This window comes from Falco biarmicus, chromosome 3, assembly GCF_023638135.1.
Source record: "Falco biarmicus isolate bFalBia1 chromosome 3, bFalBia1.pri, whole genome shotgun sequence".
In the NCBI taxonomy this organism is placed as follows: domain Eukaryota; kingdom Metazoa; phylum Chordata; class Aves; order Falconiformes; family Falconidae; genus Falco; species Falco biarmicus.
Genome location: NC_079290.1, coordinates 97,650,355 through 97,664,908, shown reverse-complemented (window position 1 = coordinate 97,664,908; position 14,554 = coordinate 97,650,355). Strand labels below are relative to the sequence as shown.

The following is a 14,554-nucleotide window of genomic DNA, read 5'->3' as shown; positions in this document are numbered from 1 at the left end:
CTTCTTGAGGAAAGAAATACGGGCAGAAACACTTTTCTTCTGAAAAACAAAAAAAAAAGAAAACAAGCGGTATCTTTTCTGTCAGCCTAGTGGAATATGTTTTTTCCTCTTATTCTCTTGTCTAGGTTCTGTGTGTACCACTCGGATTAAGACGGGGGTGGGCTATCCACAGCTAAGTGCTGTTATTGAGTGTGCAGACTCAGCACATGGCTTGAAAGGACATATCATCTCTGTAAGTAAATATCATCTACTCAGATTCCCACTGTGCAAATCGTTGTGGAACAAGAGGATCAAACAGTCCAGTACCCTGCATGTTAAAGGCTATCCTTCTGTCATCTCCAGTTGACCCCTGTACTAGCTCCTAGGGTAGTTAGTAGAGAGTGAAATGTAAAGAAACCAACTCCCCGTGATGTTTCAAAAGGCTTGGGCACCTCTCTCCTGTTTGTGCCTTTGGAAAGCTGCTTTTTGCTCCCTGAATGGAGTAAGCTGTTACGTGAACAGAATAGGAAGCTTGATAGTACTTTCACATTGATTTTCACGATCATTCCTACAGAAGATTTCTCAAAAATGAGTGAAATGTAAACAAGGCTTTCCCCAGAGAGGACTGAGGGACAGGCAATAGTAGAGGGGAGTGCAGAATAAAATAGTATGACCCCATCTGTGCTCTAGTAGCTGGATTGATTCAGATAGCATCCTCACAGAGCTGCCTGTGCAGAGGCAGCAGTGTTTCAGAGGTGGCTCTGTGAGCAGAGCTGGTGCATGAGCCACTTCCATTCTCTCAAAGCTCTGGGGAAATAATGAGCCTGTGGAGAAGAAAGAGCATGTGCCAGTATTGCAGAAGTGGCAGCTTCCACTCTACCAGCAAGACCAGATTCACCTCACATAAAAAAAGCAAATCTGTAAGCGTGGCCCCAGAGTGAGCTAGACTGCAGCCTAGAGCACCCAGAGGTGCTGTGTGCTTAGGCATGCCCAGCCAGTCATTGTGCCCCTGATTGTGTCAGGCTGGCAGTCTCAGCAATCTGACTGGCACAGGGCACAGGGGCTGACCAGTGTGTGCTGTGCTCACAGGTACACTCACAGCCAACAGTCTCCCGCTGCAGCCCTAGAAAAGAGCACACAGTGAATTTTAGATCTACTGCCAAGTGAAATCGCTGGAAGGCCCTCATTTGTTTGACCCAGTTGTGACTAGTACCCACGTGAGGAAAGGGATGTGTTGTGTTGTTGAGGAAGGAGGGGAGAGGAGAACAAAGTGACTGGAGATGGGTAAAGGTATTGACTGTATTTCTTGGAGCTGTGGGTATAATGGAGCAGGAAAACAAGTATGCGTTATAGTTAGATCTCTCTTGCTCTTTATTAATGCATATGTATAACCTCCCCTCCATGGCTGTCCTATATGAATTTTGCAGAAAAAAGCAGTCTGTGATTTTATGACTTTGGACAGTATTACAGATGTTTATGTCTATAGCAGACAGCAGAACACCTGTGCAATAGAGCATAAAAAACTGACTCTTTACCATGAAGGCTGGATAACTATCTGCATCATCCTAGCCATGGTGCTCAGAGACCCATCCTAGTTTTGCAATAATCACTTTCTGCTAGGACCCTCAGAAGAATGTTATTATCTTGATTTTAAAAGAAAAGAGGGAGTGTGTATTTAGACTGTTGAAAAATAAGACAGTTCTGTACTATTCCTCCTCTCCTTTCCTGCTTTGGGGATGGATCAGTTCCTGACCTGCTCCGGTAATGTTGGCTTCAGTGAGCCCACAGCTATTGACCCCCAAGCTATGACAGGGGGAGTACAGGAAGGCAATTCAATACCTGTCTGCTACAACATCTTGGCCAAGAGAATTGGAGTTGGGATCCCTAACACCGCTGGAACTCAACTCCGTTGCCCAAGCTAAGGAGACTAAAGCAAGGGTGAGGATATTATGCCTGAATTCTGCAGCATTCAGATAGGTATTCATGTGTTTGTTGGGGAAGGAAAAGGCTGGGCTGCATGGTCATTGTCAGAGCTCTGGCAAGAGTATCACAAGAGAGGTGTCCTCCTCAGGGAAAAACACCATACGGGAGCAAGCCTAAGTATATAACTGGGTCTAGTGGCAACAAGTATTCGTGGCATCCCTCAAAATGTCTCACTACTGTCATTGTGTAGATTCAGGAAGGGGCACACCCTGCCTGAGCCAAAGGAAACCACTACAGGCAAGGTGTTACCACAGCTATCTACGTCATTTTGGCAGGAGAAAATATATCCAGCAGTTTTTTATCATATTGATATGGAAGCAGCAGGAAGGATGTGAAAAGATTCAAAGCCTACCAGCTATTTTCGTGTAGATTATAGCTGATGGTATGATGCAGGTTAGTCCCTTGGGGTGCTTTCTTGCATCCACTTCTGTCTTGTCCAGTACCTTCACTGAATTGCTCCTCTTTGTTGTAACATTGGGCCAGCTTGCATTTGAAAGGAAAGAAGTCCCACCCACGAAATGAGAAAGTGATGGCGCTGAGCGCAGTAGAGGCACTGCACGCTTGAACCATTTTGAAGTAGCTCTGCTAGGATGGCAGCACAAACTGGGATATTAAATGTTTGTATTACTGAAGTGATCATGGATGATTTTTGGAGCTGATATATTGATGAAGAAAGTGACAATTTTTAGACAAACATGATAGTCTGAGTGAATGCCTGGTGTCTCTCTAGAGTCACTTGCACAGAGAAGCGGAAGGTAGAATTGCACCAGTTACTTTCCTCATGCTAAATTATCTTTAAGACTTAAAGCTCACCTCAGAAATGAATCTTTCATGACTCACTGAAAGAAGAGAGGAAACCCTGTCTAAGATACAGGCACTGTTTCTGTCCTGTGCTATTTGTCTGGGAGCCAATGGTCTCGATTTTCATTCTTGCTAATCCATTGGCCTTGAGAAAGCGCAGCAGTGAGTTACAGTGGAGGGGCCATTTAGCAGAGCTCCTCCAGAAATGCCCTACTTGAGATAAAGTTTCTGTTCCTTATAGGTCAGAGAACTACTCTGCTGGATAGAGAGGCAGTCACGTATTCTAGTAAGCTAGCAATGTGGGGAATGGAAAGCAGCCTTGCATCTGTCATCTCTTCTTTGGCTATCATTTGGTGGAGATCCCTATATCCCTTTCACCCTGCCTGGGTGATGGGCCGCCAGTGTTCATCTAAAAGCATGACTAAGGTGTTCTTCACCCAGCTACTGCCATACCATCTCTTCCTCCACACAGAACACTTTCCAGAATTTCCACAGAAATACGCCCAGCATATGTAGTTCAGAATAAAGCACCATATGTATTGTTTCTACTGCTGTATATGCCACATTCTTTATACATCTCCTGCATAATAAATAGCTATCTGTTTGCTGATAGAAGGGCTGGTTATACAGTTTATTATAAAGGTTGTTTGAAACATATAAATCATAGTTATAAATGTAATAAAAGGCGCATATAATATTAAATATTCAGCCAGTTGATACTGGTTTTCCATACTGTATTTCTTTTCCTCAGGCTAGATTTTGTTGTTGTAAAATGGTTTATCTGTTCAGAGAACAAGACTGGGAAAATAACGTTTATTTTAGCACGTTAAAGTAATTCTGTTGACTGGAAAGCTGTTTTCCCCTCTCCAGTTTAGCACCCAGTTATCTCCCAGTCATGCCCCCTGCAGGCTGCACGGCCACCCTTTCCAGCAGGCTTACTTCAGCGTAATGCCAGTTCTCCTGAATTCACAGGCAGATTTGTACAGATACATTTCCCAAGGGCTGTGAGGTAGAGCCTGAGCCTGCAGCAAGCTCTGTGACTGAAGCCCAGCAGTTCTGCAAGTCATTTTGAGTCCAGAGCCAGGCCCCTGTTGGGATGAGCTGAACTGCAAGAGGCAGCTTCCCAGACAATGCAGCAGAAGCAGTCTTATTTTCTAAACAGAGTGCTCGATTTTCACATGGGATGAAGTGATTTAATGCATATAGTGTTATTATGTAGCATCTTCTGGTATAACTGCTTAGTATGTCCTCTTTTTGTTTCCCTTTCTGTGAATCATTAAATTTACCTGCGTATGTGAAGTTAAGTGGAGACATTTACAGATAAAGGAGTGCTGTGAATCATCATCATCGGTTCCTTTTATCTTAAATGGTAACTCAGCTTTTGGGAAAGTCTCTTAATCTGCCTAGCATTTTGTAATTTGGTGACATTCAAAGTGATATTTCTTGAAGCCGATGATTAATGATTACACGCTAAGGCCCCCATCCCCATGGTACTTCTGAAAACGTAAATCCTCCATCACTGCCACTACTAGGTTAATTATAAAAGTCAGACACCGAGCCACCCAACGAGAACAGACTGAAATCCATCTACCGGAGAGCATTCATAGCCAGCCTGTCTCAGTCAGACAGTAAGAGTCAGTCAAATTCCTGACACTACTCTTTGAAGATTATTAGACCCCTCTTTCCACCTCAGCTTTTCCTCCCCTGACACATGCACACACACTCACACCCTCCTCCAGGCTCTGACAGACTTGTCAGAGGGAAAGAACTGCACAAGCAGAGCCCTTAACAGGAGAGGGAGATTCAGCTGTCAGCCCAGCACTCCTTTCTGGAGCTGACAGCAAGAGTGTCTAGCTCAACAAAAGGCATGATGTGCCGGAGGTTATCAGCAAGTGAAATAAAAGCCTTTAAAGTTCTACCAGGCGCTGTTTGCAGTGGGATGCCCTTTGAAAAGCCACTCACTTCTGGATCTAGCTGCTCAGTTTGTGTCTGAATCCTTTTCTGCACACAGGGAGGTTCTGACACTCGGCCCCACTGCCAGCTACCCACAAAAGCCAGCTCTAAAATGGCGGATGGCGGGGGTACCTGGCTGTGCTCGGTGGCAGGTCACACAGAGGCATGCGTTTCTGCCCCACAGGGAGGTGAAACAAAATGCAGTAACCGTTCAGCCTGGGGAGTAGCTTCAAAAGCAGGAGAGCTGTCGGCAGTCTGCACGGACCCTGCTCATCAAAGGAATGGGGAGCCCTCTTGGTACAATGACTGTGTAGAGCAGAAAGATCTTTCATCCGAGGCTCAGACCTTTACAAAAACCTAAAGTACCATAGCACATGATAAGTTCTGCTATGTGCCATTCCTTTTTTACAGCCCGATCCCACATGCGTAGCTCCCCTCCCCTCAACCGAAACCCCTCGTCAGCCGCTTCTTTGCTCTGCACTGAAACTGAAACACGTAGGTCTAAAATGCTGCACATCTCAAAGTGCTGTTGTTTCTTTACCAAACCCATAGCAAACAGTGAGGAGTATGGCAAGAGATTCGTTTTCACTTACCAAAGATTAGATTACCCAATTTGCTTAGAGATTATCAGATCAAAATCCAACCTAGCTGATGGTATATTTCCTCACCCCTCCCACTGTGACCTTTTAATGTATTGTAAACTGCTGAGAAAGTTATTTTAAATGTCTTTGGTGGTTTAAGGTAGGGGGTTTGTGTTACCTCTGCATCACACAGCCTTTCATTAAAATGGCAGCAATGATCACCAGAGGAGGTTGTGGTTTCCAGTTTCTGGGGCTGGGGAGATTGCCGTCAGAAGTTGCATTGCTGCTGTTAGCAGTGGTATTGTCTGTAGAGTGGATGGTAGAGTAAAAGAGCCTAAAAAGGAAAAGCAATAGAAAGGATCATACAGATTCCCTTAAAACTCAGCCAAGAGGCTGTAATACCAAAGGTGCACAGTCAGCTCCTGACACTGTTCCTGAGCAGGGGCCATTCTGCTGCAGGTCGCAGGGTCCCGGGTGAGCTCGCTGCCACTCACTGTCGTGTTTCCTTTGTGCAGGACGGAGGATGCAGCTGCCCAGGAGATGTCGCCAAAGCGTTTGGTAAGGACGGCGCAGTGCCACCCGCTGTACCGACCCCGGCACCCTCAGCCCTGATGCAGGAGTTAGGTCGATGCAGAATTCATGCGTGTATTCAGCAATAGGTGGTTGCATTCGTCCCTGTGGGCGACTCCAGCGAAACTAATACACCAGACATGAATTTGCTTTTTGGACCAGGCAGTCCAAATTCTGCAGGACAAAACGTAAAATGGTCAAAGTCCTACTTAGAAACTGTCTGCCAGGTGTGCATGAGATACAGCCTCTGGGACAGTAGTACAAAGAAAACTGATAAGGGTTTCTTCTGAGTAGGGTTCAAAGATGCCTGTAACTTCGCCAGATCTGGCTGACTTGGGCCTTGAGTGGATGAAGACCTGATGGAATGTGTGTTGGACAGAAGAGCAAAACAGAAAGGCAGGCCAGATCCCTGGAGATGTTCTTGGGATCAGCTGTCCACTTGAAGAGATGAGATTTTATTTATACTGTATCCCCTAGAGCTGAGCAGATGTCTAAAACATCTAAGTTAATAATTAACAGATTTTGCTGTCATGCCAGTAGCTTCAGTGAATTGTACCAGCTCTTGCTGAGAATAGAGAATTTAATCTCTGTGTATTGTCTGTGGGGCATGAAAGTTACATCAGTGCAGGGGGTCAAGGTCAGGATTGTCACTTCACCATAAACTTATTGCAGCAGCATATGTGAACCAGGTGCTAAACGCACAGTGGGCTGTCAGGACATTTAAAGACACTCCCCCACCCCCCAAAATGCCAGACCCTTTGGAGATGTGACAGTGGGGTAATACTCAGAATACAGTGGGAGAGCACAGTCCTTTATTGGGAGTTCAGGGCAGTGCAGTACCAGAGATAGCACATTATGGCACAGCGTGTCTGCTTGGCAGGAAGCTTTGCAAATATGGAAAGCAGGGGCAGGCCTAAACTCAGATTACAGACCTGCCAAGAAAAACTCTGGGCCTCCTGGAAAGGTTGAAGCCAAAATCTGTCTTCTAAATTTGCAGACAGCTCCTGTTTTTAGACAGGTCAGATGACAAGGAAGACTTAATTAGAAAATTTTAAGCACAGCCGTGGAGTGATTGCTACTAGCAAGGAATCTGCGCAGTCACAGGATTTCACATCGCCCTTGCGTTACCCAGTGGGTGATGTGGCGTAGGGAAAAGATACTTCCAGTTGGGTGATTCTGACATAGCTGAACAGCGGCATCCACCCTCTTTGACAACAAGATTGTATTAAAAAAACACCCAACCTTTCCTCAGCCCAGCCTACTCTGACATCATGCCGCCTGCAGCGAGGCCTTTGTTCTGCCTGACTTTCTCTGGCTCCGCAGCTCTCTGGGTTCTTGCTGATGGTGTTGTCACTGGGAGCTTGTGAACTGAGACTGCGACCTCACTGCGTTCCCAGCCACTCGCACAGAAACCTGGTCCGTGGAAAAGGTCTTTCTTCAACAAGAGTATTTTCCAGAAGTTAGAATAACAGGAAGCAACTTCAAAGTATTTAAAATGTTTTCCTTTGTGATGTTTATAGCAAGTTTGAAGGGTCCTTGTGGTCTCTTTGGGCTAACTGAACAGAAACTTGCTTAAAACCTGTGAAGGGGCAGATTCTGGCCTTGCTGATTGTCAAGAGGTGCTGGGATTCACAGTGGTGCATGTGTGAAGGCTACTACAGGTTGTCCCTGGGACAGAGGAGCATCAGAAAGCTGAGATTATGCAAGCAGAAGTTCTACGCTGACAATAGGCCAGACAGATCCATCTGACCCGTGTGTCACAAGTACAGGGCTGGAACTGATAGAGATTACCTTGAGGCAATAAACTTACCATAGCTGGTTGTGTGTAATTGAGGTAGGCACACTGTGGACATCTGACTAGCTGGAGCCAGGTGTGCCTTTGTCAAAGGTGGATGGCAAAATAAGCTTCTAGATAATGTTACTGCTATCAGTGTCTGCTGCATGCTGTTGAGGTGATTGGCTATGTGAGCCACGTAGAAGATAGCCTTGATGCCCAGCATTTACAAGCTAAAACCTTGATACTGATACTGAATTGTCTAGCACAGACCTCTGTGCTTGCCGAGAGCCTCTTGAGGAGGAGTAGTTAGATAAATATATTGGATATCAGAGACTGGGTGATATAATATACTCATGTACAGTTCACCTGGGGATGGAGGACTGGACAAAGCGTGGACAAGAGGCCCAAAGAAGGCTTTTGATGAAAGTGATTATACTATCTGGTTTTGGTGGATCACTGTAAAGTCTTTATGAAAGGGATGTTGAGGTGTTCTTTATAAAGCAGTGACAAAGCAGCCATTTGAATCATAAAAAGCCTGAGGGAGTCCCAGATCTGAAGACTAGCATTGACAGATGGCTAAAGATGTGACTGGAGGAGGCAAGTTCATGGGAACAGGAGGAGTAGAGTGGACTGAGTGCAAGTGAGTAGTTGTGAACCATGAAGAAGATGCTAAGCTTTACAAGTGGAAGGTAAACACATTGACTGGTGTCAGGAGTCAGAGGCAGACTGGGCATTTTGGCAGAGGGGAAACACAGTGGAAGCCTGTTGAAGAAGGCAAGGAACAGTGAAGTGCTGAAAGTGGAGGGCAGAAATGCCAGAAGTGACAGATACTTTGGGAGAGACTGTTGGAATTCTGGAACTGCTGGATGGGAACCTAGTACGGATTTGGTAAACTGGAGATGTCACTGCCATCTGGGTATTGGAGATGATAATGGAAAAGATGTAGGTTGATCAGGAGGACAAGAGGTGTTTTGATGCAGGAATAAGAGAGAACATGGAAAAACTCTGTGTTGGGCTCACAGATGGGTCACATAACTGGACCCTTGGAAAGGCTGATAACATGAGCACATTTCTTAGAATGCCCCAGGGAAGCACTACTGTCTCCTTTTTTAAAGATGAGAAGTCAAAGCACAGAAATACTAAGTTCAGTTGCCTGAGGTCACATATATTTTTGCGACACAGCCAGGAACAGAATGTGCCTTTTGAGTTCTATGCCAGCATCTTTAACACAATACTGCTGTTCCTTACAGCAGTGGAGAGAAGAGATACAGGAGCAGAGAAGGAAAAGGAAGGAAGAATCATGTGGAAAAGTCAACTGGGGACATATACTGGTTCCAAAATATACTTGAGAGATCATACTGGCTTTTTTTCCTGTTTTCAATAGCTGTGTGTGTTACCTACTGCTGCAGAGGCTTGCTGGCTCAGCTGGAGCACAGGTGAATGTTGATTCCAGGGCCAGCTGTGGTCCAGGCAGACTTAATGCTGCATCTGCCTGGAGGGCTGCCCAGACTACAAATCCAGGCTGACTCCAGCTGAATTTGTGCAGAGCCAATCTGGTTATCAGTAACTTGTATTACCAGGCATACAAAAGACATCTGAGGGACTCCATCCAGATCCAGCAGAACTGTGAGTGCTGCAAGATGGGGTTGGCGTCAGCACACATATTCTGTAAGGGCTTGAAAGAGGAGGCACTGTGAAATGTGAATGAGCAAAATCAGCCCAGATGCAGTGCAGGCCTCAAGGAGCAAGTCAGTGCATTGAAGTGGCATTGTGTAGAAACGGGTCAAGTCTAGCAAACTCTGGGTGAGCTACTGGGATGCTTGTATGCAGTGTTACCCATCACATCCTGTATTATCTAGGGGGTTGTTGCCAGGTGTTCCATGTCCCCCACATCTTAAAATAATGGCATATTGTCTGTATGTACTTGAAAATGAAAGACTGCAGCTGGGTGCTGCAAACATCATCAATGCTTCTGTTCATACAAAAAAACCCCACGCCAAAGTAAAGAAAGACGATGCTAAAAACTACAGCCTCCTGGTTGGATGTTAACTGTTAGAAAAGCAGCGGAACAGACTTGAAACCTTTGGACATCTTTGCAACACTGAAGCAGGTTGGAAAGTTCTAGAGAGCATTGGAAAAGTGTATTTAATATGGGGTTGTCATTCCTGGAGCTGCAGAGCAGTAAGCATGTGTCATTCCAGTGTTTGGATGTGCTGCGTCTGCTGTAACATAGCTCCTCTCTTCTGGAAGAGCTTGGTGAATTATGTTGTAGTTTGCAAAAGTTACTCAAGTTGGATGAGTTTCAATCCTGTAATTCAAACATACTTGTTTTCCTCCCAAAATACACAGTCAAAAGAAACATAATAAATAGATACTTAAGTGCACAGGAACCAAAATCACGTGATTCTGAAGTGTAGATTTCATGTGACTGTCTTGCATTAATAATTTGGAGTCTGTGAGACCCACAAGTAGAGGCAGGACTAGAACTGGGGATCGGGGGATAGTATTGACCAGACAGAGTCCTTGGGCAGGACTTTGACTTGTTTAAACACCCTCCTTTGAAACCTTGACCCCAAAGACATCCCTTCTTTCTCATGTTGTTTTCTTCCACCCGTGACGAAGACATCAACTAGATTTCCCAGGGTACTTTTTGTAAAGATGGAGCAAGATTGTGCCAGGTAACAACAGGAGCTCCCCACCAGTAATTGAGAATGTCTTAAAGGATGAGTGTTCCCTTGGTTTTGGCAGGTTAATAGTAGTATCAGACTGAGTCAAACTGAGGCTTTAAAACTCAGCCATCTGAAACGAGAGAGCTCAGGAAAAATCTGCCAGGTAGCTGGCATGACAGGACACCTGAATGGGTGCCTGGCTATAAATACTGCTTGTGATGCGCTCAGCCGTTCTGCACAAGCCTTGTTTTTAAGATCCTTTTACCATGGACATACTGTTCTTTTCAGACAACAACCAGGCGAAGGGAGGTGAGGTCAGCAGAGCAGCTGGGTGCTCTGCTCCCAAGTGCTGCTGCTAGATCTGCTCTTTGGAAAAGGGGTGGAGGGAGGGAACTGGCTTTTATAAATCAGTGCATACTCCACAGTTGTTATGTATTCTAAGATGCAAATACTCCCACATTCAAGTTTGTGTACAGAGCTTTTAGGGAGATGGCAGAAGCTGAGCAGATTTAATGATTTCACTTTTCAGATTTCAAGGTCCAGTAGTATCGTTTGGATAGTGACAAGAGCTTAGAGCAAATCCTAACGCCAGACTTACCTAGCCTGGGATCTCCCCAGAGTTCTGACATGTTCATGATGGGGCGGGGTTAATTGAGGCTCATCTGCTTTCTATGAAGTGAGGTTTATAGCCCTGTTCTTTTGCCAGTTCTGGGAAAAAGCTGGGCAGAGGGGAGGCCTGTTCTGACACATACACACCGAAGAAGCAGAGGCTGAACAGGAAAATGTTTTGTTTCAGGAATGGGTCACCACAGGCTCATAAAGGAGTGAAAGCCAAACTTTTCCAAGCAAGACTAGATATGCCAAAATACCACAGGAGGAGCTGCTGGTGGAATAGTTCCAGCCCAGCTGGAAATATTGGAAATCACTGCAGAAAATCAAGAGTGATTCCAAAAACCTTCTTCCTGATCTTACTCCCAGTGGAATTGATTTCATGATTTGCAAAGCCACAGGAGATGGACAAACCAAACAGGCATGATTGAGTATTCAGTGTTGTTATTCAGTATCTGGAACATATTTAGGAGTTGTAGCTATGGCTTAGACCTCCTTTGTGATGCATGCTGAGAACCACAGAACCCAGGGGTGGTGGTCCTTGGCCTAGAGTTTTAAAACAACAAGAACCAAATGCAGACCCATCCAGATCTCTTTGACAAGTGATCGCCCAGACCCACACTGAACAGACGGATGATTGAAAAATTATTTCATTACAAAACCTGGTGGGTTTATGTCAGTGTAGGGAGGAGTACATACTGCCTTCAGGGTACGTTCCCACTCACAGCTTGTAGCCTAGAAAGGCCTTGACGCAGGAGCTGCCCTCTTCTCCGTGCAGCACCGAGGTCAACAGGGCCCAGCCTTGCGATTAAGGCTTCCGAATATTGCAGTCACAGTAGTAATTAATAAGGAACTGTGCTCAGATACTATTAGGGAGTAAAGGGTTAAAACTGAATTTGAAAATAAAAGTCTGGGGTGGAGCAGAAAAATCTAGATCTTTGTCATCACAACAGAAAAGGATTATTCTTTCCATTTAAAATACCGGAGAAATACAGTTCAGCATGTGTCAGTTCTTCAGTAGAGCACTTCTTCCAAGTTTGCTGCATCTGTTACAGGAGGGAACTCTCTGTACCCAATTATTCAGGGCTCGCTATTGTTTTTGGAGGCCACTGTGTTCTTGCTTTGTCTTTCGTCCTCTTCTCCCTTCCCTGCTTTCTTACATGTCACTTTGTTGATCACAGGAGCTGGTGCTGATTTTGTTATGCTTGGAGGAATGTTTGCAGGCCATGACCAGTGTGCTGGAGAGATTATGGAGAAGAATGGCAAGAAGGTGAAACTCTTCTATGGAATGAGCTCTGATACAGCCATGAAGAAGCACGCAGGAGGCGTTGCTGAGTACAGGTATGAATTCTACACAGGAGCCAGCCTTTCAGTAACTTCTGGAGTGGAATTGCACAAAAGGCATCTGTTGGAAACAGGCCCATGCCTCTATTCCCATTTAGGAAGCTGTTACCAACACTTCTGGCAGCAGATCTGAGGGAGGGATGACATCAAGGGGGAGACAGGGAAAAGGAGCTGGGGGTGGCTAGCTGAGAGCAACCGCATTCGGTTGATTGCGGCCAGTGCGGTGTGCTGTCGCTGCAGCACTAGCTGCACGGTCTGGGAACTCATGAGGCACTTTTCTGACTTACGGGTCTCCTGGGATGTGTATGAATTAAATGCCAGAACATGGCATACCAGGCTGCAGTTTCTGGCCCTCTGCTTGTCCAGGTTGGAGTATGGGCTCCTGGCTGGCCCACATGCTCCCTTCTGTTTGCAAAAAGTGGGTGCCTGGTGAAATTGAGCTGGGGTTTCCCCAGTATAGATCTGAGTTACAGCTGTAACACTAGTGAGGGCCCAGGACCTCCGAAGCCCTCTCAGTCACAGGCAGTAGCTCCAGGACTCCCTCTTGCATTTGCTGGGCGGTCTTAGGCAGCAGATTTCCCACACCTTTTTGGGTAACAGCACCAGAGTAGCCCCAAATCATGCAGCATGCAGGAGCTTGGGGTTTGAGTTAATACCCTCAGGGGACAGGAAAGGAAGACAGGCTTTACAAAGGAATCTCTTGTCCATTGCTATCTTACTCCAGTAAGTGCTGAGAATGTTGACTTTTTGAAAAAGCAGATGACTCCAGAAAACCTCTGCCGTTTCTCTTATGAGTGGCAGGTATAGTTACTGCCCTTAGACCACGTGGTTCTTGTGGTTCTTGCATACTCTGTTAGAGAATGTTTCCTGTCTTACAGTATACATTGGTTTGTTGAGATGTCCCTTTTGATTATTCTCCTCTGCTGGGGTACATTCAGGCTCTGGTCCCATCTGGTAAACTGCTGTTTGTAACAGAGCAGTGACCTTACCCACTGTTCCAGACGTTCAGGATTGATGGGTTTTGTTGGCCTCATCTGCTACAACTACTCCAGCATGTGGGTTTTTCCCAACGTGTTCAGCTGCTACCACGGGTAAGAGTTGCAGCACTGTGAAGGTGACAGTGCAGAATGTAAAGCAGAATGAGATTCACAAAACAAAATGGAATTCTCACTTTGACAGAGACATGCTAATAGGACCACAGCAGTGCCAGACATCACACTAGATAGAAGGCATCTTTGAACCCGCCTCCTGTCCTTCACCCTGACGTTGGCTTTTGTGGGTTTTGTCTGCCAACTCTGAAGAGTTAAAATGCACCATAAAAATGTGCACTAATTCACCTAGCACTTCATGAAGCGGTAAGACACAGCCTACCTCAGAGCATGTGCACCTGTCTCTGTTGGACTAAGTCATAGAATGGTTTGTGTTGGAAGTGACCTTTAAAGATCATCTAGTCCAACCCCGGCAGCGAGCAGGGACATCTTCAGCTAGACCAGGTTGCTCAGCCATTTCCAACCTGACCTTGAATGTTTCCAGGGATGGGGCATCTACCACCTCTCTGGGCAACCTGTGCCAGTGTTTCACCACCCTCATCATAAAAAGCTGCTTCTTTACATTTAGTCTAAATCTGCCCTCTTTTAGTTTAAAGCCATTACCCCTTGTCCTATCGCTGCAGGCCCTACGAAGAAGTCTGTCCCCATCCTTCTTACAAGCCCCATTAAGTACTGAACGGCTGCAGTACGGTCTCCCCGGAGCCTTCTCCTCTCCAGGCTGAACAGCCCCAGCTCTCTCAGCCTTTCCCCACAGGAGAGGTGTCCATCCCTCTGGCCATTTCCGTGGTCCCTCCTCCGGACCCGCTCCAACAGGTCCGTGTGTTTCCTGTGCTGAGGACGCCAGAGCTGGACGCAGCCACTCCAGGTGGGGTCTCACCCGAGCGGAGTGGAGGGGCACAATCCCCTCCCTCGCCCTGCTGGCCACGCTGCTGCTGATGCAGCCCAGGACACGGGTGGCTGGCTGGGCTGCAAGCGCGCATTGCCGGCTCATGTCCAGCTTTTCGTCCACCAGTACCCTCCAGTCCTTCTCTGCAGGGCTGCTCTCCACCTCTTCACCCCCCAGCCTGTATCGATACCGGGGGTTGCCCCAGCCCAGGTGCAGGACCTTGCAATTGGCCTTGTTGAGCCTCATGAGGTTCACAGGGGCTCACTTGTTGAGCTTGTCCAGGACCCTCTGGATGGCATCCCATCCCTCCTCGGGCATGTCAACCACAACATTCAGCTTGGTGTCATCTGCAA

The 14,554-nt window shown here is 46.4% G+C and overlaps 1 protein-coding gene across 3 annotated transcripts in view; it reads left to right on the top strand.

The window, feature by feature from the left end:
* Positions 1-14,554, top strand: part of GMPR (guanosine monophosphate reductase) — a 49,672-nt gene that overhangs the window by 20,723 nt on the left and 14,395 nt on the right. For all 3 annotated transcript variants that reach the window (XM_056332318.1, XM_056332320.1, XM_056332319.1), the window contains exons 6-8: positions 126-232; positions 5,813-5,855; positions 12,104-12,263. In XM_056332318.1, the coding sequence (XP_056188293.1) occupies positions 126-232; positions 5,813-5,855; positions 12,104-12,263 (310 nt within the window). The remainder of the gene's footprint in view (positions 1-125; positions 233-5,812; positions 5,856-12,103; positions 12,264-14,554) is intronic.